Below are 11,487 nucleotides of genomic sequence, written 5' to 3' on the forward strand. Positions count from 1 at the left end.
AAGAGAAAAATATATTTAAAATCACTTTTAAAAGCTTGCTCAAAAGCGTTTTCTAAATTTATTAGCCAAAACATAATTTGCTTTTGTATTTACTTTTTTAAAAAACACTTATCAAATTAATTGATTTTAAATGTTTAGCTAAACAAGCAATAAATTAAGAGATACTCTGCATATATAAAGCATGTGCTTCTGCTGCTAAGCTACAGATCTGCGCAACTATATAAGTTTTCTTTTGGTATCTTTTCATACAGCCACTGACATTCGTTTTTGGATTATTAATTCAAATTCATATGGAAAAATTTATTTTGTGGAAAAATAATCTCTAGCAAAAGTAATTTTTTTTTATAGAATTTGAATTTCTGATTAAAAACAAAAATACAATATATATATATATATTTCATCCCACCATAACTTTTGATAATAGGAGAAATATAAGATGCTTTGCTTACTGTGAACTACTGAGCTAAAATTTTAATTAAGATTTAATAAGAGGAGTATAATATTTCATATTAGAACTAAGGTTACTGAGTGTGTGAATCAGGACAAACATGTACCTAGATGACTTAATCTCCATCAACGCCCATTATTGTAGCTAAGCCCCACCACGCTTTTTTTTTTTTTTTTTTTTGGTTTCTTTTGTGTTGTCTTCAGTTTACTTCTTATTTTTTTTCCAATAATATTATTCTGTCATAATCTGTCCTAATAAAACTTAGTAATAACTAATTGACATTATTTTACCAAGAAGTTGGAAAAGAAAACGATGGGATATGCTGGTTGAAAAGTACAGGGCTACAAGGGTAATTTTAAACATAAAGAAATATAAGGATAGAATTGTTAAGCACTTCTTCTACTTTGAGTATATCATGTGAGTTCCCACTTGATATTTTATTCTAATCTACGAAATTATTTAGAGAAAAGTTTGTCAATTAGTACACATATTAATAAAATCCTGATGATTAACTATTCTTTAAAAATCGTTAGCATGAAATCTTAATACACGTGGAAGGCAAAAGGAAAGTGATAACACGTATCCAATCAGATGAGACAAAGATGATTATATCTAAGATGTGATGAGATGTTCACTTTTTAAAAAAAAAAAATTGTGATTTATTTGTATACTGTTATTTCATTTGTATTTAATTTTTAAAATTTATCTAACTTATATCTAATTTTGCCGAACGTCAAATATGTGATTCTCAAGTCTAAATTTCTTGTGACTCAAATTCATCGTCTGTTACAGATTAAAAGGAAAGAAGTTTAATTAGAATGAAAAATATGATTTTATTTTTAATGTGATAAATTGATATAAACATCAACCACTTTAAATTATAACCAGTTTTTCCTCAACAAATAAGGTATCAATGGAGGAAATGACAAAAATTGGATCAGAAAACAAACAAAATATTCATCAAAACTGTACCCACAAAGATGAATTTTGTCACATCCATTGTAATTTTGTATGCGCAGCTTTTCCTGATGCCATCTTCTTATTACTACTAACTTAAGATATGTCATATTTAAAATTTAAATTCATTTTTCAAATTTTATTGGAATTTTAAAAAATTACTAAAACACAATACATTGCAGATATTTAATGAAATTATTTTAAATTTTTTGTAATAATAACAATGATGTATCTAATATAATTTTACAAGTAAAATCTAAGAAGAATCGAATATACGCCAACCTTAGCTTGTTCGTTGTTGCTACTAGTTAGAACTAAAATCATAGTGAAGTGGCAGTTAGCGTTTTTAGCTTGTTTAAAACTTTAAATACAGCTCACTCTTCACCTTTGACTGTCCCATTTCAGTTTAATAGCTTTCACAAAAATTAGGTTCCACTACTAAGATCTTATTTTCCACTGTGATAAGACAGATATCGAAATGATTCCTTTTAAAGAATTGACCAAATACATCGACCCGCCCCTCATCTTGGCACGATCTTTCACTTTGACATTTAAGGTGGACATTGTTCATTTTAAACAATCAAACCAACTACAAAGTGTGTCGTTTTGGCACCTTTTTGCATTAGCTCTAGGCTCTGACGTGCGAATTGCACTCGCTTCTGACATGAATTAAATGATCAATTAATTTGTGTCAACTCATTTTTAAATTGTCACATCATTATATGCATCCACAATTTTTTTTAAAAAAAGACCAAAATACATTACAAGGTGTCCAATGAATTAATGACACGTGGCTTTTGACCAAATAATTACGAAGTACTTTGACTTCATCTTCCTAACCCAACCATTCTTCAAGCTTAACCTTCCCATCAATGGAGGTTGAATTTTTCAAGAATGATAAACATGTCTCCTCATTCTTTATGGATGATAGATCCACATTAATAGCTTCCCGAATTTCAGATATATGACAAAAAAAAAAAAAAAATAGAGGAGGAGGCCTATGTTCGATTAGAAAACTAATCAACAAAAGAAAATATAGGTACCATTAGCTCAAAATATCCAACATATTTTTCGCTTTATTTACATACAACTTGCAAAATGAATTTAGAAACACCAACTAAATCAACTCAATCGCTTGAATAAATGATTTATTGATTAATTAGTTAGATCAAAATGACGTAAAGAAACGTCCATTAATGGAGGTTGAATTTTTTGACAAATTTTTATTTTTTTCACTTTTTAAATTATATTATTAGAAGTGATATGGAAAAAACATTCAAATAAATTATTCTCTAAGAAATAAGGGAAGTTTTGAAGTACCATTAAAGGAGTTTGAGCTTAAGAAAATGGTGAAAGATGATGTGATGAAAAAATAGGGAAGAAGGTGATAAAATTAAATAAAAAATGAGCTAAAAAGATGCTGCACGCGCCCAAAAATAAGTGTGATACACTCACTTTGCTGAAATCAGCAAAAAGTGTCAAAGTGACCCAGATTATGACTATCTTAGGTACTTAAAATGAACAACATCCATCTTAGGTGCCAAAGTAAAAGATCGTGTCAAGTTGAGAGACCCGTCGATGTGTTTGACCTAAAGAATTTAGTCAATTAAATTTTGAAATATATAAGTAATAGCTTACATGCTCTCCATTGGAGATTCTCAATTGTTGCCAGTCACAGAACAAATGAAATTTTCCTACAATAAAAGTACATTGTAACAATTGAGTGCATTTCACTCATACAAAGAAATAAGTAGATATTTTTTCTCTAACATCTAATCAGCAGAACAATTACAAGAGGACTGGAACCAGCATTGCAGTTGGATTAACAATCTGCACTAAGGAATTTGCCTCTATTAGATTTTTAACTAAAGCCGACACGATTTCACTTCATTCATAAATGATAGTATCCGGGACTCATCCTTTTGGATGCCGTCCCGTCCACATATGCCACTACTCACATCCACTCCATCGGGTTTAAGAGCAGAAATAGCTTCACAAACATTCTCCGGCTTAATTCCTCCAGCCAAGAGCCACCCGAGTTTGCTTCTAATTGATGGTAGCTTAAACTGAGCCCAGTTGAACCCTTTGCCACTGCAAAAGTATGTTAATACATAGTTGATCAATAATGAATTCAAAGAGAACAAATAAGCTTGTAGAGAAAAGGGAAGGGCGTGGGAGGGATTTTCATTCTTGACATGAAAAATTTCAAATGAATTGTGTCTCAAATAAAAACTGAAATAACAACCACTGCATTTGAACTAACGAACTTACGATGACGACATACCCAGTATATTCCCACCAAGTGGGGTCTGGGGAGCGTAAGTGTACGTAGTCCATACCACTACCTCAGAGGAGAGGTAGAGAGGTTGTTTCCGATAGACCCCCCTCTCAAGATAAAACAATCTAGACAAGGAATAGTAAAAGGACAAGATACAATAGAAATTACCACACCCAAATATACCATAGACAAGATCAAACAACAATTTCACGATTAATGTAACTGCAATTTAAGTCGGGAGCACAAATGACATTCTTATTAACTTACCAAATTTTAGGATACAAGCTTGAAGCAGACACCGAGTACAATGCAACCACACTATAAAGAGGTACCAACTAAAGAAATAATCTGTTATTGCTTTTCAAATAGATACTTATGAATTCATTCTAAAAATTAAGACAAAAACTTACCTAAAACAACAGTATGGTATAGATTTATCCAAAAACTGCAGGAGTAAAGCTTCAAACGCCAGTAAGAAATTAGCTGGACGAAGTGCATGTATTGATCCCATCCTTGCAGTCTTTGGTGAGATCATTAAATGTCTCAACCTGCTTTTTACCCCTAAAGAAAACTTCCGTGTTAACTGAAGCCCTCATGTACCCATCAAATTCAGCTGGATTCCTGTTATCAAGTTTGGCTGTCTCTGCATACCACTCACTGTTTTCATCCCAAAGATCTTTATATTCATGAAGGAAATGGGTGGAATACTTGTCTTTTAAAGGGTCAAAAAAAAGATGTATCTGGTTCATTGGTTGCAATATACAGGTTCCTCCCGTCATCGATCTTGTCCCGCAAGCTAGACCGTAGAGCCTCGGGAGAAGTATCTTCTGCCAAATGTGGCCACATTTAACGATTCCTTGCCGTCTCCCCCCTTACAATAAGTGGGTCATAATCCCATTCAACCTCGACGAAATAGCTGAAACAATGTCCATCAATCATCTTGATTTACATACCAGATGCCATGGTCTTTGAACGACAGATTCTGTCTCACCCTCGCATACCCTGTACCAGCAATTATCTGGCTCTACAGAACCAAATTTCCTCTTGATTAAAGTATCCTGCACTCCAGATAACTTCATCGGTGTAATCCTAAAATCCTCCACAAGATGATGACTTAATCTGTCTTTTTTATGCCATTTCTTCCAATCTGACCCAAACTGGACCTGATCGAGGATTGAGGCTGAATCCTTTAAGTGCTCAAAATCAAAGTAAAACCTTAAATCCTTTCCTTCCTTATCTACACCAGATGAAGTGTAAATCTTGGATAAACAAATACTTAAGTCCATTACCAATGTCCTATTCAAATATTTTGAGCCTCTCCCAACGCACACATGAAGCTCCAAAGGTAATGGCTCATGCTCTTGCACCTATCCCCACCTCCAGAATAAATCAAATACTCTCCATTACCAAATGAACTCTCTGACTACACCACAGCAAGGGAGTCATTTACAGCTTCCCCAAACACAGGCAGAGCAATAGGTTCACCCTCTGTCTTAGGAGTTGCCTTCTCAAACCCGCCATCTAGCTTACCAGGAGTTCCATCAAACCCTGCCTCGTTCTTTCTCTTCCTCTTGCGAGCATTTCCACCAGAATGATAATCACCTATACTGACCACATCAAGGGTGCATTTCTCCGACCTAGAAACTACAAACGACCGGTAATCCTTATAAAAGGCAGCAGTCTTCCCTTCCTTAAGCCTAAACCGCCATGCCATGTGGCAGGAACTATCATTCAACCCCCTGACCAGCTTCCCAAATGGGTAAAAATGTATGTCCTTGAACTTCTCAATGGCAGCCCTCATCAACAAATGAAATACGTCCGGATCAGCGCAACCAATATCCAAATTATTCTCAGTGACACTTCCACCATCAGCAGTTTCCAGAACATCAACATCATTGAGGTTAATGAAGGTCGAAAATGCTGTCTGATTAGCACCAAGAAAGTCCTCACAACAGTATCATCAGCGCTAAATGTAGCATTAGATTTGGAAGTAAGGAATTCAGTGATTTTTTCTGAAGGGTGGAACAAAGGGTCTTCAGGCTGAAAAGTTGCAGCAATTATAGTGAAAATCAAAACCCCAAGTACAAATATAGTAAAACAAAGGTTCCCTAGCAATGCCATAGCATTTTGACCCAAATTTTCTGGCTGAAACTTCCAGTCCGGGACAGCAAAATTGACGGCCGACCCAACATTTTTCCCCACTTTTCTCACAAAAATGAGCTGACTATAGCATTAAAGCCTCAAATAGAACCAAGAAATGATTTTTTTCTCACCAAAATTAATTCACAGTAGCATTAAAGCATCAAAGAAAACCAAGAACTAAATCTCATACAGCTTGGTAATTGAGATTTGAGCACTTGTCTTACATTCTTTGTGAGAGTAATGAGTGAAGTAAAGCTGATTTATTTTACACTTCAACTTTTGAGAGTCAAGATCCTACAGTGTTTATGGGCAACGGATATTTGCCGCTTCATTAAATTAATAATCATTGTACACCGACAAAAACATTGGTGGTCGAAAATCACCAAAGAAAGTTTAATTCAGCTGCTTAGACCCAATTTCATTTCAGTAGAATCATTCATCAGTTTTCATCTATAGACAATATATAGATATTTCACAATTTACAGTCCATCACTTACTCAACCTTAATATCGAATTCATCTTTCTCTAAAATAGTCGAGTGTCCTTATTGTTACTAGTGTTATTCTTGTTCTCACTACAATGTCACTGTTCGTGGTTTGCTTCCTATCTCATTAGATTCAGTTGCTCGGCCGTGCTAAAGTTACAAAAACAAGTTTGCTTTAGTAATGAATCCAAAAATGGAGTTTAATCATACTAAGCAAATGGAATTGCATCTTTGTTAATTAGCTCCATATAGAAGTGGGGGTTCAGCTAAGTTGAAAAGAGAATGCATGATTACATAGACAGCCATGCCAATGGCAGGTATACATATACACGAGGAAAAAGTGTACCTGCCACCTTTGGCACTATCCACTAGAATCCAATCAATCAGAGAAGACTCCTCAACTGAAACAGCGTTCAAAAGGCGTCCGTCTTCATTTGCATGAAGTACATATACTAAACGTTTCTCCCCAACTAAAACTGGAAAAGCATCTCGTGAACCATTTCCATGAAGCTGCTCAATTTGAACATGTCGTGTATCTGAGTATTGAAAACGAGGAATTCAAAATGCTGAAAGATGACATTTTCTCACCTGCACAAATTCAAGGTCTGCTGCATCAGAGGCCCTTAGAATTGTGTCAGCATTGTCATCGACAAACACCCCAACTGGCAGAGCTCCATATTCCCGCGCAACCTTCGAGATTTCCTTTGCAGTAGAAAGTGAAACAGAACGTTTTGAGTTAGGCCATATAATCATACCGATAAAATTGGCTCCAGCTTCTGCTGCAAGAGCAGCATCTCTAGCTGATGTAATTCCACACATTTTGACTAAAGTCCTACTTTCTGTTTGCTCTGCTTGAGCCAAGACCTGTGCTGACTGATTTAAGGTGCAGATAAATCTGTTACTGGTGGAAGTCCTCAGTCGTGCTCTATTTTTAGAGTATACTTTTACATCCAACAGACCTGTAAAAGAAGCTTTGGCAAACGAATGATGTAGCATATGTGACATATTGTATTTCAACCAGAACTCTGAGCCAGTTTTAAGGAAAAATCATAGTAATAAGTTACTATTAAAACACCTATCAGTTGCAAATTTACATCTTCCACATACTGGTAATAAGAAACAAAATACGAGGAGGTCAACAAGGAAAACTTTTCTACATAAGATTCAACAAACTTGAGAACAATGGACATGGTGGAAAAGCAAGCAATCAAAAGCCAATGCTTAACTTATTATCTTCTGAAATTACAAATTATTTCTTAAAAAGGGTTATCTCGTTCTTAATGTTTTCTTTTTCTATTTCCATCTAGGGTGGAGGTACTATACGTGCAAAGAATGCCCATGTAATCCAAACTTTCACTTACCTTGATTTCTGGGAATGCCTATTACTCTTGGCTGAAGCTGAGTTCCCATGTTGAACACTGAAAAACACGCTAAGACTAAGTAAATAGTAAAATTAACCTGCACAATGTTATGTGCTCTTATGCCACTTAAACAAATTACTATCAAATAAGAAGGGCCTTAGAAATTGACAGAAGTAGATTTTTGAGAACATAAAACAAATTTTAGCTGCTAAATAACAACTGTTAGAAAAAGTAAATATCTTATTCTTTTAAAATTCAGATGAAAATATCGCATTGTACTTGCACTCTAGAAAATCAAAGTACTCGTACCGAGAATATACACCTTTTGAATTGGATCGCCTAAATATCACATAAGTTGAGTTAACTTCCAACCCGCTGGATATATTGAGCAACAAAAAACCATGGAATTAGACGGATAAAATCGGGCAAGCCAGAGCCCCTAAGACTTTTGACTTTTGTAGCATTAGCACGCGGAATTTGGGATTCTGCAATTACTCATCTGACAAAGGAAAAGTTGAAGCTTCATATTGAGTACTAAACACTAATTGTCATCTTCTTTTGGCATGTAAACATAATGGTATTTGTACATTTTCAGAATAGTGTTCTTGCATAAGGTTAATAAAAAGAGGAGATGGCTTGCTTTCTGAAAATTTTACCGACGGATTTTGTTGAAAACTACATCCCAAATGCACTTTGTTTTACATGAAATTTTTATATTAATGATTTCGTAAGTAAACTAGAAATATCTAACGTGCAATTGTAATCTGTTTTTTCTTTTCACTAATCTAAAGTTCAATCATGCATTTAAAGTTATTAATCAGAGATAACAAATTAGGGGAAAAGCATTTGAAAGTATGAACTGGAGTCGAACCGGAGTTGCCCGAAAACATGCGAACCAGCCTAGCCGCGATCGTATTCAGCGGTGAGAGAGATGAAGAACCGGCGGTGATGGCAAAAACGGGCCCAATCTTTTCTTGCCTATCTATGCCCTATTTAGATCGTAATAATTTGGGTCTCTTTTCTAAAATAACTAGAGAAGTATGGCCCGTGTATAGGGATGGCAATGGGGCGGGGCGGGTTTTAAGTTATGCGGGGCGGTGCGGGTTGTGGGTATATGCGGGCTTAAATTTAAAAAAAAAAAAGCTAAAAATTAGTATTGTTCTCGTGAATATACCTAAAATTATATGTATTATTTACTTGAAATTTTATAATATTTAAAACGACATGTATAACACTACAAATAAATAATTTTATAGTATCTTTCTTAACATCTCTATTCATTTTTATAAAAATATGATTACTTGTACACGTTATACTTTTTGATAATTTTTTTGTGAAAAGTGATACAATAGAAATTAGTTATTATTTCCTAGTTGTAGATTTGAAAATATTATTATTTTCAATGGAGTTACAAATTTTTCAAAAAAAAGGAAAAAAATAAAAACATGCATGGGCGGTGCGGTGCGGTTATGCGCGGGTATGAATGTGGGGCGGGTTTATGCGGGTTTAAAGGTGATGCGGTGAGGTGCGGTTTTAAAATTTGCGGGTTTAGAAAAAACCCGCACTGCACCACACCATTGCCATCCCTACCAGTGTAGCACGGGCCCAACATCAAGGATGTTTTAGAGTGTGTATGGTCAGCTAGATTGATGCTCATTAGAATTTTAACTTGCAGAACATAAATATATAAAACATATTAGAGTCAAGTTTTACAAGATAGTTATATTCATCTTATTTACCTTTAAAAAAACTAAATCCAATGTTCTAGCCTCCTATAGAAGCAAATCCGATACTCTTAGGTTACTGGCCTTCATGCTCGCCCTCCTTCCTGATCATCCTGAATCACATCAACAATAGTGCGAGTCGCAGTTGCTGCTGCCCTATTAATATAATGTCCCCTTGCAACAATCCTATCAAATAGCTCACCACCCTCACACAGCTCCATGAGTGTATGGACTGCATTGTCATCCTCATAAGTACCCTTTAAGGTGGCAATATTAGGATGCTTAGGCAAATGCTTCATGATCTCAACTTCTCTCCTTACATCCTCGATATCCACTCGAGTCCTAAGTTTCTTCTTGGATTTCGATTTACAAGCATACACACCTCCATTTGCTTTGAACAGTATACAAATATGTGACGCCAAATTCACCTCTCCCAAGCTCACGCCCTAGCTCATACGTCGCCTCGATATCACCGCCAGTCGGATTATCCAACACATAGGACTTGTGTCCATTTCCATGAACATAGTCAACAGAAAATGGCTTTGGCTTATTTTTCCCCCTTTTCTTCTCCTCTGTGTCAGATGTTTTCGGCACTGCACAACAATTACCCATTGAACCAGATCTTCAAAACCCAAGAACCTCAAAACCTTCAGCCAAAAGGGTCTCAAGATCTCAACTTCCCCACCAAACTAACACAACAAAAAGCTTCAATTCTCACAGGTAAAGATCCGATTTTCACCTCAAACTAAAAGGGTCTAAAAATCAATCAACAACGAAATCTCAACTTTCACAGCTAAATCACCAATTTCAACTCTATTAACCTCCAACCTCAAAACGGTCTTTCAAGATTGCAACTTTACACTACTCAAACTAGATCCAACTTTTCAGCTAAAACAAAAAGGGTCTCAAAATCTTACCTTTCCCCACCAATCAACACAACAAAATCTCAAATTTCACAGCTAAAACACCAAATTTTCACTCAATTAACCTCCAACACCAAAAGGGTATCTCAAGATTGCAACCTACACTAACTCAAACTTCAATCAAGATTCAAATTTTATAAACAACTAACCCATAAATCAAGAAAACAAGCAAATTGGGGTCCCTTAAATCCTCAAAAACTTCAACCAATATCCAATTTTTACACAAAAATCAATAAAACAAGCAAGTAGGGTACCTTTGAATCCTCAAAAACACCAAAATACTACTTAAGAAAAATCAAAGATCTCACGAAATAACCAATAAAAAGAACAATAAACCCTGAGGTATTTTGTAAAATCAAAGTGTTTGTAGATGAAAAAGAGGATCTTGAAGAAGGGTAAATCCTCAAAAATGGACTATTACCTGGTGTCTATTTCTCTGGCAGAAAATTTGCCAGCACCCACGAACTCTTCCGATAATTACACAACACACAGAGATGAAGTTGCTGTGTTGTTGTTGATATTTGTTGTTGTTTTGGCTCAAGTTGCTGTGTTGTTGTTTGATCGGTGCACCACTGCTGCTGATGACTGATGTTGGGTGTTGAATCGGATTAGAGAAGGGAGTTATAAGGTGGGCCGGGTCATGGGTCGTTGGTCTGGGTTTGCTGGTGGTGTTATTGGGCTGATGAAAAAATTGAGGGTTAAATAACATAAATCCTTTCCTATTGAAAGTATTTACTTAAAATTCGGACCGACTTTTTCTCTCCGATTTTGGTAATAAACTTATACATTCAATGGACTCTCATACATTGCTGGATTGTATGAGAAAAAACTGATTAGCGTATATTTATGGAAAGACAAATAAGATATCATCTTTCTCTTCCTTCATTAACGTTATTAATTACCTATTATTATGTGGTGTATGATTAAATATAGTAACTGAAATTCAAATTCAAAAAATATCTTAAACATCTCAATTAATTTTTTTTTGGGTTGCAATACGATCTGGTAAAAAAAAAGGTCGACATTTGCTTTCTTCACTTCTCCAAAAAAATCAACATTATTGCGCCATTCGAATATTTGGGAGACCGAAATTCTTTATCAACAATACAAAAGTGATGGTATTATTTAACAAGCCGTTAAAAATATTATTACATGTTTATACATCTTATA

At 35.1% G+C, this 11,487-nt stretch overlaps 1 protein-coding gene across 9 annotated transcripts; it reads right to left on the reverse strand.

Moving 5' to 3' along the window:
* Window positions 1–2,986: 2,986 nt before the first annotated feature.
* On the reverse strand, window positions 2,987–10,992 carry LOC107859273 (N-(5'-phosphoribosyl)anthranilate isomerase 1, chloroplastic). 9 transcript variants are annotated; one of them, XR_001671347.2, is made up of 6 exons: window positions 10,739–10,992; window positions 7,671–7,727; window positions 6,898–7,280; window positions 6,656–6,819; window positions 4,094–5,723; window positions 2,987–3,496 (listed from the first exon to the last, which is right to left on the reverse strand). XR_001671347.2 is itself a non-coding variant. In XM_047406863.1 (6 exons), exons 3-6 carry the CDS (start codon window positions 7,717–7,719, stop codon window positions 3,271–3,273), a joined length of 810 nt encoding a protein of 269 aa, XP_047262819.1. In that variant the 5' UTR covers window positions 7,720–7,727; window positions 7,993–8,045; window positions 10,739–10,985; the 3' UTR covers window positions 2,987–3,270. The 9 variants fall into 9 exon arrangements, 8 of the variants coding, with proteins under 8 accessions (XP_047262819.1, XP_047262818.1, XP_016559715.1 ...); XM_047406863.1 differs by lacking the exon at window positions 4,094–5,723 and adding an exon at window positions 7,993–8,045 and having other exon boundaries at window positions 6,898–7,268; window positions 10,739–10,985; XM_047406862.1 differs by lacking the exon at window positions 4,094–5,723 and adding an exon at window positions 7,980–8,045 and having other exon boundaries at window positions 6,898–7,268; window positions 10,739–10,985.
* Between the last annotated feature and the right edge of the window lie 495 nt (window positions 10,993–11,487).

This window comes from Capsicum annuum, chromosome 2, assembly GCF_002878395.1.
Source record: "Capsicum annuum cultivar UCD-10X-F1 chromosome 2, UCD10Xv1.1, whole genome shotgun sequence".
NCBI classification, from domain to species: domain Eukaryota; kingdom Viridiplantae; phylum Streptophyta; class Magnoliopsida; order Solanales; family Solanaceae; genus Capsicum; species Capsicum annuum.

What these genes read in the sequence shown, in the direction of transcription:
- LOC107859273 (XM_016704223.2), bottom strand. Translation starts at nt 7,719, where the DNA reads ATGGGAACTCAGCTTCAGCCAAGAGTAATAGGCATTCCCAGAAATCAA. An exon ending in AGGCATTCCCAGAAATCAAG is followed by an intron (nt 7,281 to 7,670) that starts GTAAGTGAAAGT and finishes CGTTTGCCAAAG; the next exon opens with CTTCTTTTACAGGTCTGTTG. An exon ending in CAGACCTTGAATTTGTGCAG is followed by an intron (nt 6,820 to 6,897) that starts GTGAGAAAATGT and finishes CAAATTGAGCAG; the next exon opens with CTTCATGGAAATGGTTCACG.